This window comes from Labrus bergylta, chromosome 3 (genome assembly GCF_963930695.1).
Source record: "Labrus bergylta chromosome 3, fLabBer1.1, whole genome shotgun sequence".
NCBI classification, from domain to species: domain Eukaryota; kingdom Metazoa; phylum Chordata; class Actinopteri; order Labriformes; family Labridae; genus Labrus; species Labrus bergylta.
The window spans coordinates 35,131,559-35,154,492 of NC_089197.1; the positions used below are offsets into that span (position 1 = coordinate 35,131,559).

Genomic DNA, 22,934 nt, shown 5'->3' on the forward strand with positions numbered 1-22,934 from the left:
GGGCTCTTTAAGTCAAACATACTAAATGGTCAATGCGTGTTGTTTTGCTCATATGAAAGATTCAATCCTCACTGCGTGCCGTTAGTAGATCAGATAGCACTTTTTTTGCTGGTGGTATCAAGTTTGCAAACCTTTAATAAATCAGGCCCATAGCGTACCATTGTGAGAACTTACCAAGCATCCAGAGAGAGGTTTGAGCCATTCAACCCATAATTAATATTCACACATTCAGATCATAATCGTACATGACTACATGATATCTTATGGCAGTTTTCTACTTAAATGCATTATGGCGTTTACCTGAAACCGGGTGCAAGTTGTTGAGTGCGTTCCCTGAGGAAGCTGACTGCTGCAGCAACTGTAGGTAGAGCTAATGCCAGGGGAGGGTATGAAAAACACATGGAGAAGTAAACATGGCAGAAGGGTATTAACTCGTGAAATGGCTGGGTCAAAAAGCCTGTCATTATGTTTTACACAAAAACTTTAGGAGGCTCAATAAACACACTCACTGCTAGGTACTGTGGACCAAGGCTGTTGAGGCCAGTGAGGTTTCCCCACATGGAAGCAGCACTGAGCTGCTGCATCTGCTGCTGCAGCTGCTGGGCCATGCGCTTCTGTTCCTTGTCCTTCTGAGTGTCTGCAAACTTGACCACAATGGGTGATGAACATCCCTGAACACAACACAGCAAATAGTTTGTACTCTATTGAGATGTAAAAATGTAAATATTTGTGAAAGAAGTAACTGTAACTTGCAGTCTAATTACACAGTTTTTTGACATATTTCAGGTCCAGCAGTAATAGGGAACGAAAAATGTAAAGAAAAATAATAGCATCACCCTCTCCCTCCATCCACTTCCTCAAATCAACAGCAGTAGACCTTTGACCCCAAAACCCAAGCTGTAGTCCATTACCCCACGACATCAACATTACACAAACTTTCCCCTTTCACAGCACATGTATACGCACATCAACATATTCAACACATACCATACACCCTTCTCAATTCCCTCTTCTCCCTCTCAATTCAACCTTACAAAAAGCACAATCTCTCCTTCCGCTTCTCTCTCTGTCTCTTCTCCTTCTTGTATCCTTTTTCATGTATTTTATATTGTTTTGTAATGTATTTGTGGGTTGAAGTCGTGTGTTTGCTGTCCTGTTACTCTTTGTTTTGTTTGCATTGTTCTGTTTGTATCATCTAGCACTTGTAGTAATTTCACAATTGCACAATAAAAAAAAAAACAATAATAATAATTAATTGTGACGCTGATGTTCACCTCCATAGTCTGGGACTGATGCAAGGACTTGATGGCAGACTGGGCCATTTGTCTCGCTGTGAAAGTCACAAACGCACACCCTGAAAGAGAAAAATAGCATGTCATTCACATGTTACAACAGCTCACTTCACAGCTCATCACTGTTCCAAATCCCTTCCTCTTACCACTCTCCCTTGCACTCTTGTCCACTCTGAGGAGGTGAAATCGTTTTTAGATTCTCAGATTTGTTCTATTCTGCTCTAAAGCAGATTTGATTTGGATCAAATGTTAGAGCCAAGTTAGATTTCTGCACCAAGGTCAAACCATAGACCGTATATTAAAATGGACGACAGTACCGCTCAAGGCCAGTGAAGTTAAAAGATTTAGAGCCCCCCCTTCTGACTGGCTGCAAAACCTGGCCCTTGTGATAGCTTATTCTTCTTACACAGATTTTGTTCAAGTACTCTTTTTTAACTGAGAGATGTCTTTTAATTAGTTATTTAATGCTAATAAACCGTATAAAATGCCATGATTGACAGCTCTGTTGACAAATGTGAGGCTGTGTGCATCAGATTAGCAGACTAGAGGAGGAGGAACGGCTAGAGGAAACAGAACAAACACTATTCACAAGAGTAATTGACCTTCCTTAAAGGTCTCATATTATGCTTGTTCTGGTTTTATATGCTCTTTAGTGTGTTTTCCATGTGTCCTATGCATGTTTAGGCACATCTATGTGCAAAAATTCAAAGCCCGCGGAAACGCAGCTTCTCCTACGTCCTCCTGTTAGCTGTAGCATTAGCTGCATGTAACGCTCGGTTCTAGCCCCCCTCGATAAAAATTTGTCAGTCTGACGTCATTGTCAGTGTGAGATTACTGATCTAAGCCCATTGGCTCGTTGTGGCAAGCCCTGCAGCTCATGTTGCACGCCCGTTAACTTCTGTAGCACACCCACGATATGCCGTAGCCTGCGGTAGCACAGTAGTGCTAAGGTGCTAATGTTTATGCTCCCCTCGGACGGAGCCAGTGGCTGCATTCCCAATATGGTAAAAGAGGCGGGACATTTCCAAGAACAGTGCTGAGCAACGGACCAATTACGGCAGTGCCGACAAACTTTAGTTATTGTGAACATACTTTAGTAGGTACATAGATTAAATATACGAACCCCAAAAAGAGCATAATATGGGCTCTTTAAGTGTTTCATTTGAGTCTCGTTGTATTACCCAAACAGTTCTCTTTCACCAGCAGAGGGCGCTATATGGATTACAACAAGCATTATTACTCTCCAGAGTGTCTAGCGGTGATGCACGTACATGCACAGTTAATTTCCAGTTGAGTGACCATCTTTTCTAAATGATATATTTTCTACAAGTGTTTGATGACTGCATCTGAGGGATCAACCCAATAAATGTGTATGTCTATATCTATTTATCTCTAAAGATCGAAGATAGATCTAAGAAAGATATCGGTCAATATATTGGTATCGTTTTTTTTCTCCCCCCCACATCGATATCTGTATCAAACCAATAAATCCCATATCTGTCGGGTTCTAGTATTTTCGGATTCTTTTTTTTTTTTTTTACAACAGGGGGAGGCAGAGACACTGTTATTGTTCAAACAGCATGAACAATATATGCTATTTTATGTTACACAAGAAAAGTTATTTTTTATGAGGTTGTGCAGAGGATGAAGTGAGGTGTCGCACAGCCAGGTACAAAGTTGCACTCAAGTTGGGTGGTATTGCATGGATGAAGCAACTTCCATCATTAGCTCTTGAAAATGCTTATTATATTTTCTTAACAGAGTCCTGTTTTACAATGGGAGACAGGATAGTGTGTTTATGAACCAAATTATGTAAAGGACATACTTTGCAGAGAGAGATAATACTTCAGTGGTTAGGAAAGTTGTTATACTGACACAATCATCAACAGCATACTGAAGTTTGCTGCAAACTGCAAAACTTCGTGCAAAAAGGGACACCGCCGGTTGTTCTGCTGGAGAAAATTGTCCTCCTTCCACATTGACAGAACCTTGATGACCTTTTTTATATCGTGATTTAATCTGTTTTATCCTTTTGCTTGGTGACTGTCTCTTAAAAACAGAAACTGTCTTAATCAAATGTGAAATGGCCTAGTCGGCTGTTTGGAAGTCACAGCTTAACCCAGAATCCTCTATACAGCAGACTGTTACAAAGGATACCAGGCTATTCCCTTTAGTATTTAACACTGTTGACACTTTGTCATGTTTTGTCATGTCCTGTCATTTGTATGTAAAAGGAAGCTCGACTCCCTCACTGTAACCACATCTACCTACGGGTACAAATAAAGTTACCTTACCTTACCTTGTCTTAAAGCTATCTTTCCTGACAGAATATTTTGGTGCCCGTGTATACCAGCAGAAATGGTCATACCTCGGCTGAGTCCATCAGGGCCTCGAAGTATTCGGCACTCCTCTATCTGTCCGTATGGGGAGAACATCAGTCGGATGTCGTTCTCATTACACTTCTTTGAGATCATTCCAATAAACAGCTTCCTGTCCTCCACTGCTGTATTGACCACAAGACAACATCAAACACACCTGCTCTATGTCAAGGTAAATGACTTAACACAACATTACACATATACAATATACATAAATTAAAGCTCTTCTGCAATTCAAAACATCATCAAAGAGGCATAGGTTGAATAAGGACAGTAAGGTCCAACTGCTCTGCGTCATGCCACATTAAGAAATTAAAGACAAGTATGTCTAAAAAAATAAAAATGTCCAAAAACATTTATCTAGAGTTTGCTTAATGTAATAATTCTTGAAACTGCTTTATAAAGTAGTTTTGTTTGCTTCATTAGTATTGTTGTTTTGGAGAGGAGGAGACTTCTGCATTTTTAACAACTAACACTGAAGGAATCCCGAAACTAAAAAAAATAGCTCTTCAAACAAGTAATCTGCGACTCATTTGCAGTTCCTCAAGCCATACAATGAACACAGAGGATCAGTTTGAGACTTCACATGTTAAGGTGTCATCCTTCAACAATGCTTCAACTGCAATGATCTCTACAGGTGAAAGTAATAACATTTAGATATTTGATCAACTTAAAGTCATATAAGAAACTAAATTGAAAAATGTATTTGACTATTTCAAGTAGGGATGGGGTTTGAAACATTTTAAGATTGAAGCACTATTAAGGAGCCCGTTTCATAATGCTATATCGCCAGTCGAATCACTTAATTTAAAACAAATCACTGGTGCACAAATATATTGCAACTTGCACAGAACTCCTTAAAATGTCATGAAATATTCTCTAATCTCACAGATTCCAATTGACTTAGAACTCTTGCAGACCTCTAGGGTTCATAGAATCGTGGTTACCTATGCAACCTTCGTTTATTTCACCCTGCCCGACTGCAAGAGGCAGTGGCCATACCCACAACTGAAGGCGACGGGTCAGGATGTTGAACCTGACCTTCTAGCTAAGACAGGAGGTCCTTTCTGCTGGGGAGGTACTGTGCAGCAATGGGAACCAAGTCCTGGCTGGCCAGAGGTTGGCCACCAGAAGAAGTCTGTGTCCTCAATGCAGCACCCAATGTAGTATTGGCTATATCAAGAGACATGGTGGAAAGGCATAGAGGAGCTGTTTTTGCCAACCATGAGCCAAAGCACCCTGGCCCAGAGGGCTGTTGTGGGAACCAAAAGAGGTTGTCTCCTCTGAGGCAAAGAGTTCGACCTCTGACTTCCCGAAGACTCTGGGTGAAGCCTTCACTCCCTAGGTGGGGGCTTTTGACAGGAGAGGATATCCGCAAACTGATCTTTAAAAACCTGTTGAGCCCTCTGAGGTCTAGGACAGGGAGATACCCACCATTGTTCTTCTATATGAGTAAATAGTTGAGTACAAACCTCTGATTGTGACAGGGGGTCAACTGGCTTGATTGGCACCATTGGACATGAGGGTGGATTCAGGGCAAGGGTTTTTACCGGATCACTGATGGTCATTTTAAACCAGCTGGAGGCTGTGCCCCTCGCCTTTGCGGTTCCTGGGAGGGTGACGGTTAACCTCAGAGGAGTGGGACTGCCTAGAGAGCAGACAAGCAGGGTCATGATGGCAATGGACTGGCCGGTCTTGTACCTGTTCCAGTACCTGTACAGCGGCTGAGCCGAGCAGCTCCCCCCCCCCCCCCCCCCCCCCACTCCACTGGGACAGTATGGAGGGCAACCGTGCAAGTCAAACTTGACCAGGTGTCTGGACGAGAGAGGACATAAGATGCCCAAGTTCCCATAAAATGAGGGCAAAAGCCTACATTGAAGCGTCACTCAGACTGGTTGTGGCTGCGTCCACCACAGTCTGCTGCAGGGCAACTGAGAGGGCCAGCATGAGGTGGGAGGGAGGGTTACCAATACAGCCAATGCAAGCTGCTGTGTCTTATGCTCGGCCCCTTATACTGGGGTTGAGGGCATCTGGCACCTGGCACCCGGCCTTAGAGTCTCATTGAGGAGAGCATGAGGGAGGCAATGACAGCCTCAACTGCAGGCATGCGGCTCGGACAAGACCCCAGTGTGTCTATTGGACATCAGGCACAGAAGAGCTTTGGTGTCTCTCCAGCGGCTCCCTCGGGTAGTCCTCTGAGGGAGGAACAGAAAAGCTTACAGGGCCTGACACGCACATGAAAAAGGCGTTAAAAGGGTGGCGGTTCTGATTGACATAAGTTTTGCTGCAGGTGAGCCAGCGCCCCACGAATGATTGATCTGATGGAGTTGTCCTCGGACCCATTCATAGAACTGAGGGCTGAGGAGCAGGAGCCTGGCTCAGATGCATGCGAGGGCCCATCCACTACATACTAATATAGAAAGAGAAGCTAAAGCTGCTACTGACATGACGTCCGCCTCCGGGACCAGCTCTGGTATATGTCGAGTGTGTAAGCCAGCACCCTCTGTGCAGACACTAGAGTACGGACTTCACCAGTGCCAACTCAGCAATCAGCTGATCTACCTCAGAAGACAGTTTGTCGGACTTTCCCTTCTTTCTGGGGGGAGCACCTACGACCTCAGACGCCCGCCGTATAGATTGGCCTGATTGGACTGGACCTCGTTCCTCTGACAGAGGGAGGCATGCATCATGAGCTAAACATTTCACATCGGCCAACCTAGCAGCCCTCAATGCACAAGGCATAAAGCTGAGAGATCCTCCCTCAGATCCTCGATACCAACGATACGATGTAGAGGGGCCATACAGGTAGCGAGTTATGAGAATTAATCAAAGTGGCTATGCCAGATGCAGCAGACTGGTGAGTAACCCGCAACTCACACATACTCTGTGCGCGCCGCGGTCCGTCAGCGCCACGGTTTTACTCTGTCAGACGGCTCGCGCCCATTCACACTGGATCCGTTTCTGGGACGTCAGCGCAGCGGAGCGCACCCATGACACATCACAGGAGAACTACAAGATCTGGAGACGGACCGCAGCGCGCGCTGTGTGAACACAATGATTGACTAGAGTGGCAGCTAAGTACAACGTAGTGCGTGGCACTGACAGACCGCGGCACGCACGGAGTATGTGTGAATTGGGCTTAAAGCGATCAGAACCGGCGTGCTGCGGTCCATCTCCGGAGCGTACCACCATTGGCACTGTGCTCTGCTCCGTTTCAAATACGCAGCGAGTCTATTTTCGCTGGAGAGCACTTCAGGAACGTGTCAAGCTGGACAGAACATGACAGCCTGAACAGGAAGTCAGACAAGGAAACGCACAGAGCATCCGGTCAATTTCAAAATAAAACACAATATACGGACACACGATCGTATTTTTCATCACTTTATCAACATTACGTCAAAACAGGAACCGAATTAACAACAATGCATCTTCAGAAAGACAAAGCAACATGTTGTTTTAATGTTTTTCTCTTTATTCCTGCGGGATCTTGTAGTTCTCCTGTGATGTGTCATGGGTGCGCTCCGCTGCGCTGACGTCCCAGAAACGGATCCAGTGTGAATGGGCGATAGCCGTTCGACGGAGCAAAACCGTGGCGCTGACGGACCGCGGCGCGCTCGGAGTATGTGTGAGTTGCGGTTAAGGCTGAGCGAGTGCACTCAACTGAAAAATCCAAAACAGTAAGAGGACTTCAGTCTACCTGCAGTTAGCCTGGGCAAGAGTACTTGGCTAACTGTGAGAACTGTGAGTAAACAAACTTAACCAGGTGACTTATGTGTTCAGGTAAATAAAACATCATCATGATGGGTTCAAAAGTAAGGTCAAGACAAAGAAAATTTAGATTTGGCAATAAACTTCAACAAATACAGTTGTCCCATCCCTAGTTTTCATTAAATGTATAGAGGTTGGCTTTATCATTAGAGGAGGTTACCTACTAGTATTAAAAGACAGAAAAGACAAGACAAAAAATCTTACCATTGTTTTTCTCACTGTCAGCTGGCTTCATTTGGATTGGGTGGTGCATCTGAATAAGACATAAATAACACATGATAATTCATAATGGTGAAATAGGCATCAAAATAGGTAAACAGAAACGATAAGGTATGCAATATTACAAAGCATTTTGATTAGGTGATAACTGAAAGCCTACAGCTTTGATCTACAGAAAGTGTAAAATAACAAAGGTAGCATCCAGCGGTGAATGGTAAATGTACCGCCGACACCAAACAGCCAGTAAAAACCTCTACTCCTCCTCATCCTCAAAGGTCTCCCACCTTTAAAAACAATTCACAATGACAACCCAATTTTATGGAGGACTGTTCACCTACTGGGAATTTGGTGTGAGAAAGATGTAACTTCTGCCTACGTTGGAGCTATCTCAGCTGGTGCAAGACCTTAAATGCTAGAGTGTAAACTCTTTCCTAATTTAGAAATAACTTTTAAAATGGCTACGGTTGAATTCACACAGAGCTGGTGCAACCACTTGCAGAATAAAAACAAGTATTTATGGTCCAGCATGCATTAAAAATTAGTGTTTAAGGAGGCAGTCCCCTACCCCTGGAAGAATCTTCATGTTGTGCAGAGCATTCTGTGCTTCCAAGGCTGACTTGCGAGTGTAGTAAGTTATAAAACAGCAGCCTGTGGAGGGATAACAAAAAGAGTCAGTACCTGTACAGCATGAAGGCTGAGGCCTTTAAAAGTTGGACAGTAGTATTTCTACTGTCCCTCCAATATAAATTGGAGGGATGGACATTAGATTGCTACAGATTCAAATGATGTGTCCCTATGTGCATGATATGCTGACCTTTGCTCTGTGGGGGATTCTGGCTGCGGTCTCGAAGAACATTGATCTCATAGACTGCTCCATAAGGCTCAAATAGCTCCCGAAGCTGCTCTTCAGACCAGGACCTTGGGATCTGTCCGACAAACATCTTAATAGCATCAATGTCTGGTTGGTCGGGGTGCTCCAGAGACCCATTCATCTTCTTCCCACTGAAAAGACAAATACATTGGAAAGAAGCTTCAAACAAACATGTTGATTTCCTGCTCATTCAATTGCAGTAACAACAGTGTATTGGATCAAGACAAGAGGGTTAAGCCTCACTTATTACTTGCTATCAGGGAAAAAGGTCAGAATGGTGGGATTAACAATCAGAAAAGGGTTCACTGCCAAGTAGGTCTACACATAGATGGATTTTAGTTGGTGTTTTGGTGCAAAAACAATGAACACATATGTAGGAAAAAGTAAAAGCTCTTAAATCTGTAAAGATTATTCTCGAGGAGTGGTGGTAGAACAACATGTTTAACCAAACAAGAAGGCAGACAAACGAAAGAAGCAGTTAACTTTGTCAGCTGCATTGCAAAGACGCAAGAAAGTTTCCAGTGATTGTTAAATCAACAAACACTTGGAACCACATTATAGTTTAGCGTCAGCTTTGGGCCACATGTAACACAGCTCAGTGTGGGTTCACTGTGACAGTAGAGGATGAGTGAGGCTAACAATTGGTACTGAGATCGTAGAGCAGATTTCTAATCAAGTCAATTTGGTACCCAAAGCCCAGGTATCAGACAGTCCACAGTGTATGTGCTAGGGATGGGTATAAAGCATAGTATCCTGATTGTTTGCATCGGGATATCGTATGGATTCACAGCACAATGTATCATCTATGAATTGCAACGGGATATGATGCCTTTGGTACTGGAGAAATAACATCAAATGCTTTTTCAGCCCTCTTGATGGTACTGTTGAGTTTTTTCCAGATCAGGTCAGCTGAGGCGACATTCAGTCTGCAGAAGGAAGATGGTACACCAAAGAGGGAGAAAAAAATCAAGAAAGCACTGTGTGCTTTTATATAAAACGTGTGGACTTATTTTGTATTTTTCCACAGGCAAGGGATAGAAGGAATGGATATGACGTATGAGGTTTGCAAGGAGTGCTGAATGTATATAAAATACTTTGGGATCAACACCATCCAGATATTGCATTCACCGATGAGGGCAAAGCTAACACTAAATTAGCTCAGCCAAATAAACAGCCAACACTTGACACACTGAGCTTGTCAAAGCTGTCACTCTATTAAGAGATTAACTGTCAACAAAGTGTGTCATAGATTGACTCTTTCTGTAAGCATGCTCTCCATATATTTTCATCATATATTTTGTGTATTTTATGTTGAATGCCTTTTCAGGGAAAGGCATTGGAAATTAGCATTAGCTATAAATGCTGTGGCACAGTCCATTGGAACATTGTTGTTCAGTTCTCCATGTATACTGCATCTCTCCCTGAGCCAGCACAGACAACAACACAATCCACCCTCTATCTCGCAGAGACTTGTGACTATACAATGTTGGGCTTTAGTGACATGCTTCAGACACTGGAAGCCTGCTATGTGACCTTCTTGTGATGTTATTTCATGGACAAAGCTGTACAGAAGCTTTATAGAGCAGTAAAAGTTTGAGTACAGCAGAAAGGGTTGCATTCACTTGCGAGGTGTGGACGGTACAGGCAGTGGATTCAAACAACTATAAAATCTCATTCTGTGACAGATGAGCAGCAGCCATCTAACGCTCACAAGACTAAAGCAGTACAGAAGTCACATCAGGGCAAACATTACAGACGTCTAACAAAACATAGCACAAGAAACAAAAAACAAAAAACAAAAACAGAAAAATGTTACAGCTCCCGACCCACAAACTCAAGACTGATATCAGGACAGGATTGAAAAGTGCTTATGACAACCTGCTATTTGTGCAACGCTGTTGTCTCCCGAAATGTGGAAGAGTAGCACAGACATCTTCTCCCTCCAGGCCTCTGAGTCGATGCAGGTGGCGACTACTGTGATGTCTGAGGAAAAGAACCCTACTCCGTCATCCGTAGCACGACTGCGAGCACAACTTTTGCATGACACACAGGACAACACAGGCGACACAGCGCTGGTCAGAAGCATCAAACAATCAAGATATTAAGAAGAGGTCTGTCCCTAGAGGAGTGGTTGCTAAGAGCATAACCCTTCATGTAAACAAATCAGAATGATATAATCTATTCAAAACACTCTAGAAGTGTCACTGCTCGACTTATAATCAAGCTAAATGATCTGATGGTTTAACATTATCAATCATAGAACCATTACTAACCATCAACATTTAAAAAAACTGACATACAGCCTGAATAATAAAGCATTCTGGGTCCTGGTCAATAGCCTTAAAACACAGAAGACAGCCAGGTCAGGGGAGGTCATGTAGCATACATATTCTGTTTAATGGATGTTTTGTTCCCTCCCATTTTGCACAATTGTAACGCACAAGGCTACATACGCAAGCCTGCTGTTGCCATGGTGATTTCTGATGCTATCTGAGAGTTTGCTCAGGGGGAAATAACAAACAGAAATTCATCCAATTGGTCGGGAGCAGCTGTTGAGCCGTGGTCAGCCCCCGTGCCTACTCGTACACTGCACATCAAACAACATGCAATCGGGCTGAAATTCGGTCCCTTTTCAAAATCAGTTGTGCAACTGAAAAATCTTGTCAGAATTGGCCTGAAATTGCACAGTGTGTTCCAGACTTACCACACCCTGAAAATGTAGTTGGGAGTCTTGCATGTATACCCCCCAGTACACAGTGTTATTGCCCTACTGGTTTCTATGCTGACTGGTTTCCATAATCCAGGGGCTGCTGTATTTAATTTAATGGTGCTTGCTTAATTCACAAGACAAGTGGACGTGCAGTCCAGTCTGTCACCGCACATCGAAGAAAAACAGAGAATATGACTGTACTTACTAACTTTGTGGCTTTTCTTTTGTCATTTTGGTCAGATACAGCCATACAACTCTGAGTTTCCTCCATAATGGAGGCAGGGATCACATTGTGTACCCGTGCTTGTGTTCGTGCATGAGCAACTGTACTGTGCTGAAGCACACCTGAGAGTGCAGCGTATTTTAGCACTGAACAGAGCACTTACACTTCTACTATTATTTCACCCACTCCTCCCTTTAAATCATCACCTCTCTTTCAGTTAAGTTGCATAAGTGCAAAAAAACACAGAAACCAGTTTAAAAAGAACTACAATCACTTATTCCAGATCGAAAGCTTCACAAGGCAACGCAGGATTTCACTAGTGGTTCATCTTTGAGTAGAGTGAGTTTCTTTAAAGTCCTTCCTGAAAATAAAGCTCAAAGACCTCCCAGAAGGATCTTCGTAAGATTAAAATGTACTGCTCAGTTGCAGCAAGGAACTTTTTATAAAGCTGCTTTTATCAAAATCATGCTTGCAGTCCATCATCAAATTTCATTCATATAGTTGTTTTTAAGCATTGTGTGTTCAGCTGAATGTTGTGTTTCAAGTTACAGATGGAGAGGAAATGCAGAGTGGTAACAGCTAAGTAAAACAAAGTAGTGAACCAAAGAGTTTTTATATAATTGTCAAATTCTTAAATACTAAAAGACCTTATAAACACTTCCACAACTCCACACTTACGGGCAGGAAGGAACCCTAACCCTGGATTTCCTGCAGCTGAAGCTGCATCAAGTCTCACTGGTCCTCTAACTTAACAATATATCTCGGGTCGAGTTACGTATTTTAAATCAAACACTGTCGCACAACATCAGTTCTTGCTAGGGGGAACAAAACCTCGGCGCACATAAACATTGTGCATCAAATTAAACCAAAATGTAGCATTTTCGACTATCTTCAGGTTAGGAGAAAATAACTCTGTCAACTCCTCCTCAACTCACAGAAACAGTGGTAAGCAAACCGGGAATCCAGTGGTGAAATCTGTGTTACAATTGGCAGGATAAAAGCCAGTTCGCTGACTTATCGAGGTGACATACGATTACACTATGATGTGTTCAAGTTTGTGTCAGAAAAATGACGAATAACATCATGATGTGTTCAATGTAATGTCAAGAAAAATAATATTGCAGTTATTTGAGAAACTGGAATAATTTTCCCAGCAATATGTAATAGATATTACAGGTTGAATTATGACCTGTTAAACTTCCTAACGCAGCCTTTACTCATCTTATAAAAGGCATTTTAATTCCATACAAATCTTAAAGTTTGACTTGGATTGTTTTTGAAGGACTGCACATTTTTTTGACTGAATTCATTTTTTATCCATACAACCCCCTTCACATGCGGCATTAAAGATAGAAAACCTGACACACCCAAAGACTGATGACTACAGAGACCCTACATAATGTATCAAACTTACAAATCCTGGTACCGTGACAATTAAGCTTATTGTTGCTTATTTCGGAACATGACTTATAAAATACTTATCAAATCGTGCCAGCAGATCGTTTTTGACTATTCACAATTTCTTGAAAACACTGTCAACTTTTTTTTATACAAGGAAACCCCATCATTTTTATCATCATGCATAATCATTTTTTGTTGAAGTGGACAGTAAAATAGAAACACAAGTAATCAAATTGATGTTAAAAAGTAAAGTTTTCAGAAATTAGTATTAGAAGATTAGACAGTTTATCAAGATAATTATTTACTATCATGAAGCAAAAATACGGTATAACAGTGTGAGAGGGCCATGAGGAGGTTTAAACTGGATGTGAAACGTGTTTCAGTTTAATACTGATGTCACTCTTTGACCGTTAGCTAAAAGAAGACTTTTTTACTATGTTGTTGTTTTAAATCACCTCCACCAAATAGGCCAACAAAGCCATGGAAGGTTTTTTTTTGTCTCTTTTGAGTTGCTGTCATGATTCACAATAAAGACAAAACGATATGCATTATCATTGATGAGGTGCTTTGAATTGACCAGCAGCGGAATGTATAAGAGGCTGCTCTCCCTCTTTCTAAAGCTATAAATACAGTATCAATATGCAACAGTATTTCACATCAAGTAGGAATGCTACACACTCTTTTATAAATGGGACTCCAGCAGTCACTACACAAAACTAGTGAAAAACTTGAAGTTTAGCATCCAACAACAATACTACCAAACAGAGCTCAACAAATGGCTTTGACACTCAACCCTTTCCCTTTAGTGAACGGTGCAGGGATGAAAAGCAAACACTTTGCTACAGCTACCAGACATGGACAATATCGTCTTCAGCACAGTCAGACAGTACAGTCCAACTTATGTGCGTCAGTGCACATAGGTGCGATATAGGGCACCTGGAAAGGGGAATATGCCAAAACCAACCCTGCCTGCTCACCCTGCTTCCATGAGGAAAGTTAAGTACAAGTTTCATTTTTGTACCACCAGAGTAAGGAGCGTGATGCCTGATTCATACTTTGAATCGTCACTGTTGGTATGCACTTAGTACTGCATAGCTGTGGACCATACCAAATAACTGGTGTTAAAAAAAATATGCAAGGCTACCTCAGATCAAGGACAAAAATCCCTGTTTCTGTTTTAACATTGACAAAGAGCAAAGCTAGAAACATGCCATACTCAGAAGGCTGACCAGAGAGGTACTTACACCGGGCTTGAATTCAAAGAGCAGTGGTCCACCATCATCTCAGGGAGAAAATCCAGTTTGAAAGAAGCCATGATAGCAAAATGTTTTTTTGTTTTTCTTCTTCCTCTTGAACACAATGAATCAAGTGATCAGTTGTAGGTGGTAAACTCCAGATTGTACACTTGTTGGTAAATCCCTGGCGAAGGTATAACAAGGCAGACCACGGTGATCAATAAAACAATGTGCTGTAACAAACCAATCCACATAGAGAAGCTGTCCAAAGGACCACAAATACAGCACACAACAACTGGCCAAGAAACCACCTTAGTTTGAGACTCAAGAAGAGCACAAATGACAGACACAAAGTGACAGGCCTTCAGGTCAGCTTTCCAGGCTCTGGGACGGGGACTAACCACAGAGGGCTGCTGGGATCACTGAGGCCATAGAGAGTAATGGCCATTTGGGGTCCCACAATCAAAATGCTGATGGTCCACAGCCTTTGTGAACATTTCTCCTAGACCAGCAGATCTGGCTGCAGCGTCAGATAAACAGCGTGTCAGATTGATGGTGATAAGGCCCAGTGGGCAGAGGGAATGAAAGAGGGAGTGAATAGTACTCCCCAGCCAGTAGCTAATCCCTGGACTAGCCAAACCAGGGGCGGACAATTAGGTTCCGGCCTGAGGGGGGCTGTGTTTACCCTGTTGTCCTACAGGCTGCACTGGTTTGTATGTGATTTGTGTGTGTGAAAAAAGATAGGAGCCAATGTTAAATGACATAGGCTTTTGTCTGTGTGCACACTGCAGCACATGCAAACTCACTTGTGTATCCACATCCTTACCTACTAAACAAAAAAACTCCAGCTGTGCAAACACTGCATCTGTCAGGCTGCCTTCAGGGTGTGTATTTATATATATACATATACATATATATATATATATATACACACACTTATAAATATAGATAGATACTTATATCAATATATCTAGATAGAGATATATCTATAGATAGATAGATAGATAGATAACATTACATAGCAGCCTCTGTCATCAATGTAAGAATTTGTGTGAGGTTGATGTATAGGTTTGACCTGCAGTGTAGAAGCGCTTTGAGTAGAAAGAAGTCTAGAAAAGCAAAAGTCTGATTAGAGCTGGGCTACAGATGAATCTGACGACAGATTGGGCGGTCAGCATTAACTAGTTAATAAGCCTTTATTGTCTTCCTAGTCACAGTAATGGTGAAGATGACCCTGTTGTGCTTGAAGTTCTTTATTTTATTTCAAAATAAATACAGGTTTGTATTCAAACAGGAAGTAAAGAACCCTCAGTCTTAAGACAGTTCAAGATTCAAGATTCACTTTATTTGTCCCACAAAATGAGAAATTTGTCTTGGGCTATTCACCCGTGCTGCAGCCATAAAAAGACGACATCATTCACATTAAACATAAAACAAAGAACATTATTAAATAATGTCCACAAATATCTTAAAGATATAACATCATGTTCTTAAAATACCCGTGCAAAAAGGCAAAGACAAATTATAGTCCAGTGCCTATTTAAAAGTTTTATAGACACAGGGATAAATTAATTTTAAAACCTGTTCAGTCTACAACGGAGAACTCTGAACCCCTTACCTGGGCAGCAGCTCACACTCTGTATGTAGAACATGGGAACGCTACAAAGTACACAAATTAAAGCCTAACAAAAACAGTTTTAAACTAACTACTAATCCATCAGTGCCCTTTTTAACCTCATTTACAAACCTTACATAACAGCCAATCACAAAATCCACCACAATATGGAAATGTATTTCATGTTTATGTTATTGTGAAACATTGTTAATTTAAAATGGATCATTCTTGCTCTCTCTAAGTGACAGGTTCTGTATCACTGTTTTACCCCCATTTAAACATCTTAATATCATTATGTATTAGTCTACAATGCGCCCTATGAAGCTTCTCGCAGTATGCCATTGATGGAGTGTTTCTATCACACAAAATGCTGATGTGTCAAAGTGAGGTTATCATTGTTAGTCAAACTATATTATTAGAATTAACAATAGATACAAATGATCATCTGACTAGTCGGCTGATAGGCAGTCAACCCTTGTGATGTGAGACGGTGTTCTTGGTGTTTTTGATAAGCAGAAGGTAATCATTAAAGCACACAGTGAGCATAGCTGCTGCCATATTTGACCTCCACTGCACTGGCTCCACCTATCGGTAGTTACTCAAAACATCACTCATTTTAAGGGATGGTTTTACATCTTTGTATTTATTACCATCTGTTTGATCATTTATCTTACTACCCATTACAAACTTTATGTGCACACCCACTTTCCATTATCTTTTACCTTCAGTCATCAAACGACCAAAACATTATGTTTAACTTTAAATGAATAATTTCCATAATTTATCTTCTGCATGACTTTAAGAAAATTTACGAACAAACATTATAACGCCAAGCGCCCACGCCTTAAGGACTTTGATATTTGAATCTGTTTCTGGGTTCATAATGTCAATCACATGCACACATGGGACAGTGTATGCAGGGTAACTTTACAGCTGTTTCTGAAAGAATTCTGAAATAAGGACATCATAAGATGCACGGATAAGGCTTCTTACCCCCCTAGTTCCAAGTTAGAGCCTTCTAAGTTGGGGACGGGGAGTGTGGGCTGTCCAGTCTGCTCCAGTGGCACATACAGGGTTTCAGGTTCCAGGCTTTCCATCCACGGCTTTAAACTAGCAGAAACATGCAGGATCAGACACACAAGAAACAACAACAATAAATACAGTGACTTTAAGTCATATCAAGCCACCACAGACTTTTACAAATATTACAATCCTAAAAGCCAATACACTCATTTGGTCTTTAACAATTAAATTCCAAAATTAAGGCAGTCCAAAAAGCAGACATCTGATAAATGATTTGATGACATGGAGATTGATTGCACTTGTTGTGTTTCAGGGGGCGTAGCAAACAAGACAAAAAATATATATATATATGTATATATACATAAAATAATAATAAATAAAAAAGACGATGTTGCGTCCTCAATTTCAAAATCTTGCTCTGCAACTGTCATGATAACGCCTGCTTGAAGGGTCATGCATCCCGCCCTCATTTTCTCCTGAGATGGGAAATCTTTGTATTTCTGAGTCTGAAAAGGAGCTTCCAGTGATGCAAAAATAGTCATTTTGGGTCATCGGCTGTTGTGGTTAGCGGGGTGAAACTACAACGCTAGTTCCTCATATTTTCGACCACTGAAGCTACAGACCAATCACAGATCAGTGGGTGGGAACTCACTCCCAGAATCGAAACATAACGTCCGCCATATTGCTTGGAAGCTATGCTAACAGGCTCTATGGAGAAAGCTGATAAGAACCGACAATGGCGAAAAGGGAAGGGGATTTTGAAGGTCTTGTGCTTGAATCGGATGTTTGTGGCTATCTCTACGAGCTGCAATATAGCGGCGAGGCGGCTGCCGCCTCCTGTCTCGGCTGCAGCAGCTGCCAGGGCGGACTGGCAGTTGACCCCTAACAGGAAAAGCGGTAGAGATAATGGAAGGATGGATGGATAATCTGTCATTTTAAAGATCTAGTGTATTGAAAAGTACTGAAGCTTTTTAAAAAACAACAACCCTTTATTAGAAATGTGCATAAAAGAGGAATTGTCCATTTGAGTATCAAACCATGCCAATGTTTTTGTGCAATTCAGACAGTAAGCAAGAGCTAATTTGCATGTTTTGATCATTGGAAACAAGATATAACCACATTTTGGAAGCTTATGAGTTCTATTTCGTTGCTGTGGTATCAAAACAGGTATTAAGATCCTTTTGAAGTCTAAAATTCAGGTAGCATTACAACCCTGCTTAGTGCTGCACTCGTGATGGATTAATGTTGGGTCTTGGCTTTTTTTAAATATAGTTTTTTTGTCAAGTGTCATGAGATAACATTTGTTATGAATTGGAGCTACACAAATGAAGATTGATTGATTGGTTGATTATTTTTTTGTGGAGAACTCAGACATGCTTAATCTTCTTCTTGCCCTCATATGACATTGGCTTGCTATGTACGGAAGCCCTGAGTGGACATGCACCCATACATTTAGGTTTGCTCTGTTTTCCCATGAGAGTAAATATTGACTGTCGTCTCTAGTGCTGCAACAAAGAATCGATAGAAGCGATAAAAATCGATTAATAAAAGTGTTGGCAACAAATTTTATTATCGATTCGTTGCGTCTGCGATTAATGCGTCACTCCCTATGTCACAGTCTGTGGTGACGTACACGCCGAACTGTTTACATGCTGACGGCACAGTGTGGCGGAGCTAGAGCGTGAGAGAGCGGTGCTGGTATTTCAGATATTAAACATAGGAGAGCGGAGAGAGCGGTTCAACCGAAATCTTGTAAAGTGTGGGAGCACTTCACAATGCATAAAAACATGAGTTAGTTTCAAGCTTTGCAATAGAGATATGGCGCAGCATGGTAGCACCACAGTGATGATGCAGCACCTGAAAAGTAAACATGTCGGAATCATCGCTGACTAGGAAGGGAGCTCGACAGCAGGTTAAGTCACTACAAAATCCCATGTTTGTTCAGTTTTCAAGTGAGAAAATGTAACGTTAGCCTCTCTGGTTGCTCGGCTGGTGCTTGTGCTTACTTTTATCCAGCTTGACAAGCATGAAAAGTTCATTAAAGTAACGGTAGCGTTAGCTGGTTAATGATGACTTTTTACTTTGCCAACGCCAAACAAGCTTAGACTAAAGAAAACTTTTTATTATTTTGCCTTTTAGGCCCACTTTCAATATGTTGTCAGATATATTCTTTGCTTTTTTCACATATTATTTTCTGTTGACGTTGGAATATATTTGTGTTGGTGTGTGTTTTACATTTTATTTTAGCTCAGTGTTTTTTTAAAGCACTTGGTCAGCTTAAGCCGTTAATAAATGAATAATTAAAAATTAGTTTACTTACTACAATGATGGTATAATTTAATGATTAAGCGTCCAGTCTTAGTGAGGTAGTGAGGTAGGACAAATTGCATTTAGATACTTAATTAAATTTGTGTAAATAAGTTGTTTTTAGGGTACCTGTATGAGTGTAAATAAATTATAAAAATGTGTGTTGTCTCTGTAAGTGCTCTCTGGGTTACTTACTTGCCTTTAATTCATAAGTAAAACAACAAGGCATATTGATTTGATGTAAATTGTGCTGTTTTACATAATAATACTATCTTTGTCATTGCAGAAAACATCATGTACACCACAGCAAGCATCCGTCTTGACAGATCCTCAACATGCTCGTTGCTGACATGAGGCCTCTGACGACGGTTGAAAATGAAGATGTAACTTCACTACAATGATCTCCACCTTGAACCCTGGCTACACTCTTCCCTCAAGGACCCATTTCACGAAGCTCATGGAGACGTCCAAGCAGTAACCTGTTGTTTTTGCACTGTCATTGAACTAATGTTCTGTTCTTGAATAAACGTGTGGAAATTCAAAATGTTTTTTTTTTTTTTCCGAGACCTGTAGAAATTAATGTATCACGGGAAAACCAGAATTATGAGATATCAAGATTAACAAGTTGAGATCTCCAGTTAACAACCAAAATGTCTTCCTTATCATGGGAAATTGGAGCAAAATAAAATGTATGGATGTATGTCTGCTTAGGGCTTCCGTAGATTAGGGAAAATGTATTTAGATTAATTAGACTGACATTTCTGTTTGCATCTCTATATAATTCAATGCTTCCTATTTTGACAAAGAATTCTGTAAGCTTTAAAACATTTTAATAAATAAATATTACTGTACGACTTGTCCTCTTTGTTATATGATCAGTGGTCCTTTATGTGTATAAGTATTATAGACATAGAAAAATATGAAGTTGATGTATGTGATGGTGGCAATTAAGTTAAAAAAAATAAATAAACAGTGCACAACCTGTTTTGGGATAACGTTAATTATTGCGTAAAGTATTAAACCTTTCAAAATCATAGGAAACCCCCTACTGCTGCAGGTTTACGACATGTAAAAGATAAGATACATCTTCAGCAAGATATGCAACCAACCTCACTGTCATGACGTGAACTGTCATCTGTCGTAATGTCTAACAAGTAGCAGGCTGACAAGTCCATGAACACTACAGCTGCTGGGGTATGTTATGGTAACAGAAGCTAGCTGCAATAGCTTTTGGATAACTTCAACAAACTTACACTTCTTCTTCACGGTACTCTTTATTCCACTTGTGCTTGCAACAGAAAGTCGGGTTGGATGTTTACTTGCCCTGTGATGTAATTCAATACTGTACTGGTAGAAACTAACTGAGCACTACATAATATAATGGTCTGTCACTTCACACAGTTAGCTAATGTTAGCAATTACAGAGTAAAATGGCAGTCTTTCCAGCTGAAGCGTTACCACTCGACAGCTGCAGGGGGGGGGAGAGGGGGGGGGTCTGATGAAAGCCAACATGATGTGTGGGATTTTCTTCTTCTTCTGTCATTTTAAAGCTGTAAGAGGAGTTTTATATTTTAACTACGGAACGTCTTCCAAAAGCAATCTTTTAGTATGAAGTGCTCTTTGGGAATGTATTCAAAGTGAAAGTGATAGTCCCCTCAGTTACACTGTGATGTGGTACAGTCCAGAGAAGAGGAGCCTCTGGATGACAGTCCTTAAAGTGCATCCACGTTTTTCTTTAATTGCTCTGTTTTTTTTGTCCATCCAATTATTGAAGACAGAGGGATATGGAGTACGAGATCTGACAGAGGCATAAATAAATAAATAAACACATACACAGAAATGTAGAATTAAATAAATGTATAAATTAGTAAATGTGGAAATAAATAAATATGGAAATAAATAAATGTAGAAATGAATAAATGTGGAAATAAATAAATGTAGAAATAAATAAATGTGGAAATAAATAAATGTAGAAATAAATTTAAGACATTCAATTATTTATGTCCCATTTATTTACCAGTTTTTATTTATTTATTCATGCATTTAATTATTTATTTATTCATTCTTTTATTTCTTTATTCCAGTATTTATTTGTACATTTATTTATTTATTTATTTATACTTCTGTCAGATCTCGTCCTCTATAGAGGGAATGTTCCCAGAGATAAATACTTTTTTCCCAAAGCGTCACGGGATTGTTGTTTATTTATTTTGGTTGGCAAATAAACTGGGGAGGCTTGTTTGTAGCTTATATTAGTTGTAAATACATTTTAGAAATTGTTGGAATAATATATGAATTAATAGAAGAACAACGTTTTACTTCTACCTACTCCGGTAACTTTTTTTGGTTATAATGAAAGTCTTTCATCTCTTATTCATTCATAGGGAGCAATGTCTGTTTATGTGATGACAGCTCTTATATCAACAACTCTTAACCTACAGCCATCATAAAATGATAATTGACAAGGTATTCAGTTTTGGATCTGAGTCTGTGTTAATTGATATTTTGCTTTTCAGTTCTTGGTCACCCACATTGTTGGGGGTTCGATCCTCAGCTCCTGCAGCAACATGTCCGATGTGTCCTTGGGCAAGACACTTAACCACCGAATTGCTCCTGCTGCTTCGTCTGCGGCGTATGACTTTACCATTACAATTATGGTGTCTTTTATTCACCTAGCCTATTTATCAGCCTAAACATTTCAGTGAAATGGTAATCAATTTAAATTTTGATATTTTCAACCTCAAATATGATAGGAATTGAAAGAAAAGTGAGCATTCTATTCCTAATTTTTTTTCTACAACTAATATAGTACATAATGATCTTATGAGGAAAAGGGTTATGCATAATTAGGGGCATGTTCACTGACGTGGGAAGTAAGAGTGTTTACCGGCTGCAGCACCTCCTCATCTAAAACATCTAAACTTTTGTTTAACCAGTTTATAGGCTTTAGATGCATCGATATGTGTGAGTGATTTTTGTTGTCTGTTTGCTATAGTAGTCTGTAAGTTGCTTATAATAGTCTACTTCCTGCAGAGTGAACTCACAGCAGGTTGGAGCTTTTCTGTCGCTGCTCATACATTGAGGTGTTTCAGAGAGGTTTTAAACACAGTCCAAAAAAATTAAAGATGATTGGCATAACGTCAATCGATCATATGATCTAATATAACTCAGAACCATTGAAGTGTGTGAACAACACTGCAGACTGCAGTCTCTGTTAACACACTGATGCTGTCAGCTAAAGAGTGCACATCGATGTGTGTGTGTGTGTGTGTGTGTGTGTGTACGTTACCTTCACTGCTGTTTTTTTTAAACTATTAACTGGTCATATCCCACATCTGTGTGAACTTTCAGTTCAGATTGTTGCCTTTTCAAGTTTATTTAGTTACATATTAATAATCCTGAACATTCAAATGAATCAATAAAATATGAATTTGCATAGCACCAAGTATGACATCATCATAGAAAGACCTCTTAGTACTCCAAACTAAAACTGAGCTCCATCGCAATGAGCATGACTGATAGGATTGCAATTGGGCTCATTGTAGCTGTTTGCTAGGAGGCTTCATGATTGGACAAAGTACACTGTATTTCTTAAGGAGTCTAAGGTCATTCAACATCTGCCAACCCCTGCTGTGCAGTGTCTACCATTCAGTGGTGGCCAGTGCTCTTTTTTTTGCTGTGGCTTGTTGGGGAGAATGTGCCCGTACAGCGGACAAAAACAGACTTGACAAGCTGATCAGGAAGGCCGGCTCAGTGGTCGGGGCTGAGCAACTAACGGTCCAACAAACTGGGTTCATGACCAACCCCACTCACCCACTCCACGCCCTGAAGGTGATCAAGAGCAGCACCTTCAGTCAGAGACTGATTGCACCAATGTGCAAAACTGAGCGAT

The 22,934-nt window shown here is 40.7% G+C and overlaps 1 protein-coding gene across 14 annotated transcripts in view; it reads right to left on the bottom strand.

Annotated features, from left to right (window-relative positions):
* celf1 (cugbp, Elav-like family member 1) overlaps positions 1–20,471 on the bottom strand; it is a 33,203-nt gene extending 12,732 nt beyond the window's left edge. For 4 of the 14 annotated variants that reach the window (XM_065953214.1, XM_065953213.1, XM_029278793.2 and 1 more), the window contains exons 1-9: positions 20,296–20,470; positions 16,706–16,822; positions 8,472–8,659; positions 8,223–8,305; positions 7,643–7,691; positions 3,661–3,795; positions 1,275–1,354; positions 510–671; positions 301–370 (exon numbers count right to left, since the gene is read on the bottom strand). In XM_065953214.1, the coding sequence (XP_065809286.1) occupies positions 301–370; positions 510–671; positions 1,275–1,354; positions 3,661–3,795; positions 7,643–7,691; positions 8,223–8,305; positions 8,472–8,659; positions 16,706–16,809 (871 nt within the window). In that variant the 5' untranslated portion in view covers positions 16,810–16,822; positions 20,296–20,470. Of the gene's footprint in view, positions 1–300; positions 371–509; positions 672–1,274; positions 1,355–3,660; positions 3,796–7,642; positions 7,692–8,222; positions 8,306–8,471; positions 8,660–10,406; positions 10,575–14,106; positions 14,423–16,705; positions 16,823–20,295 lie in introns of those variants that run through there. The other 10 variants (XM_065953212.1, XM_065953210.1, XM_065953204.1 and 7 more) reach the window with 9 other exon arrangements.
* Positions 20,472–22,934: the final 2,463 nt, after the last annotated feature.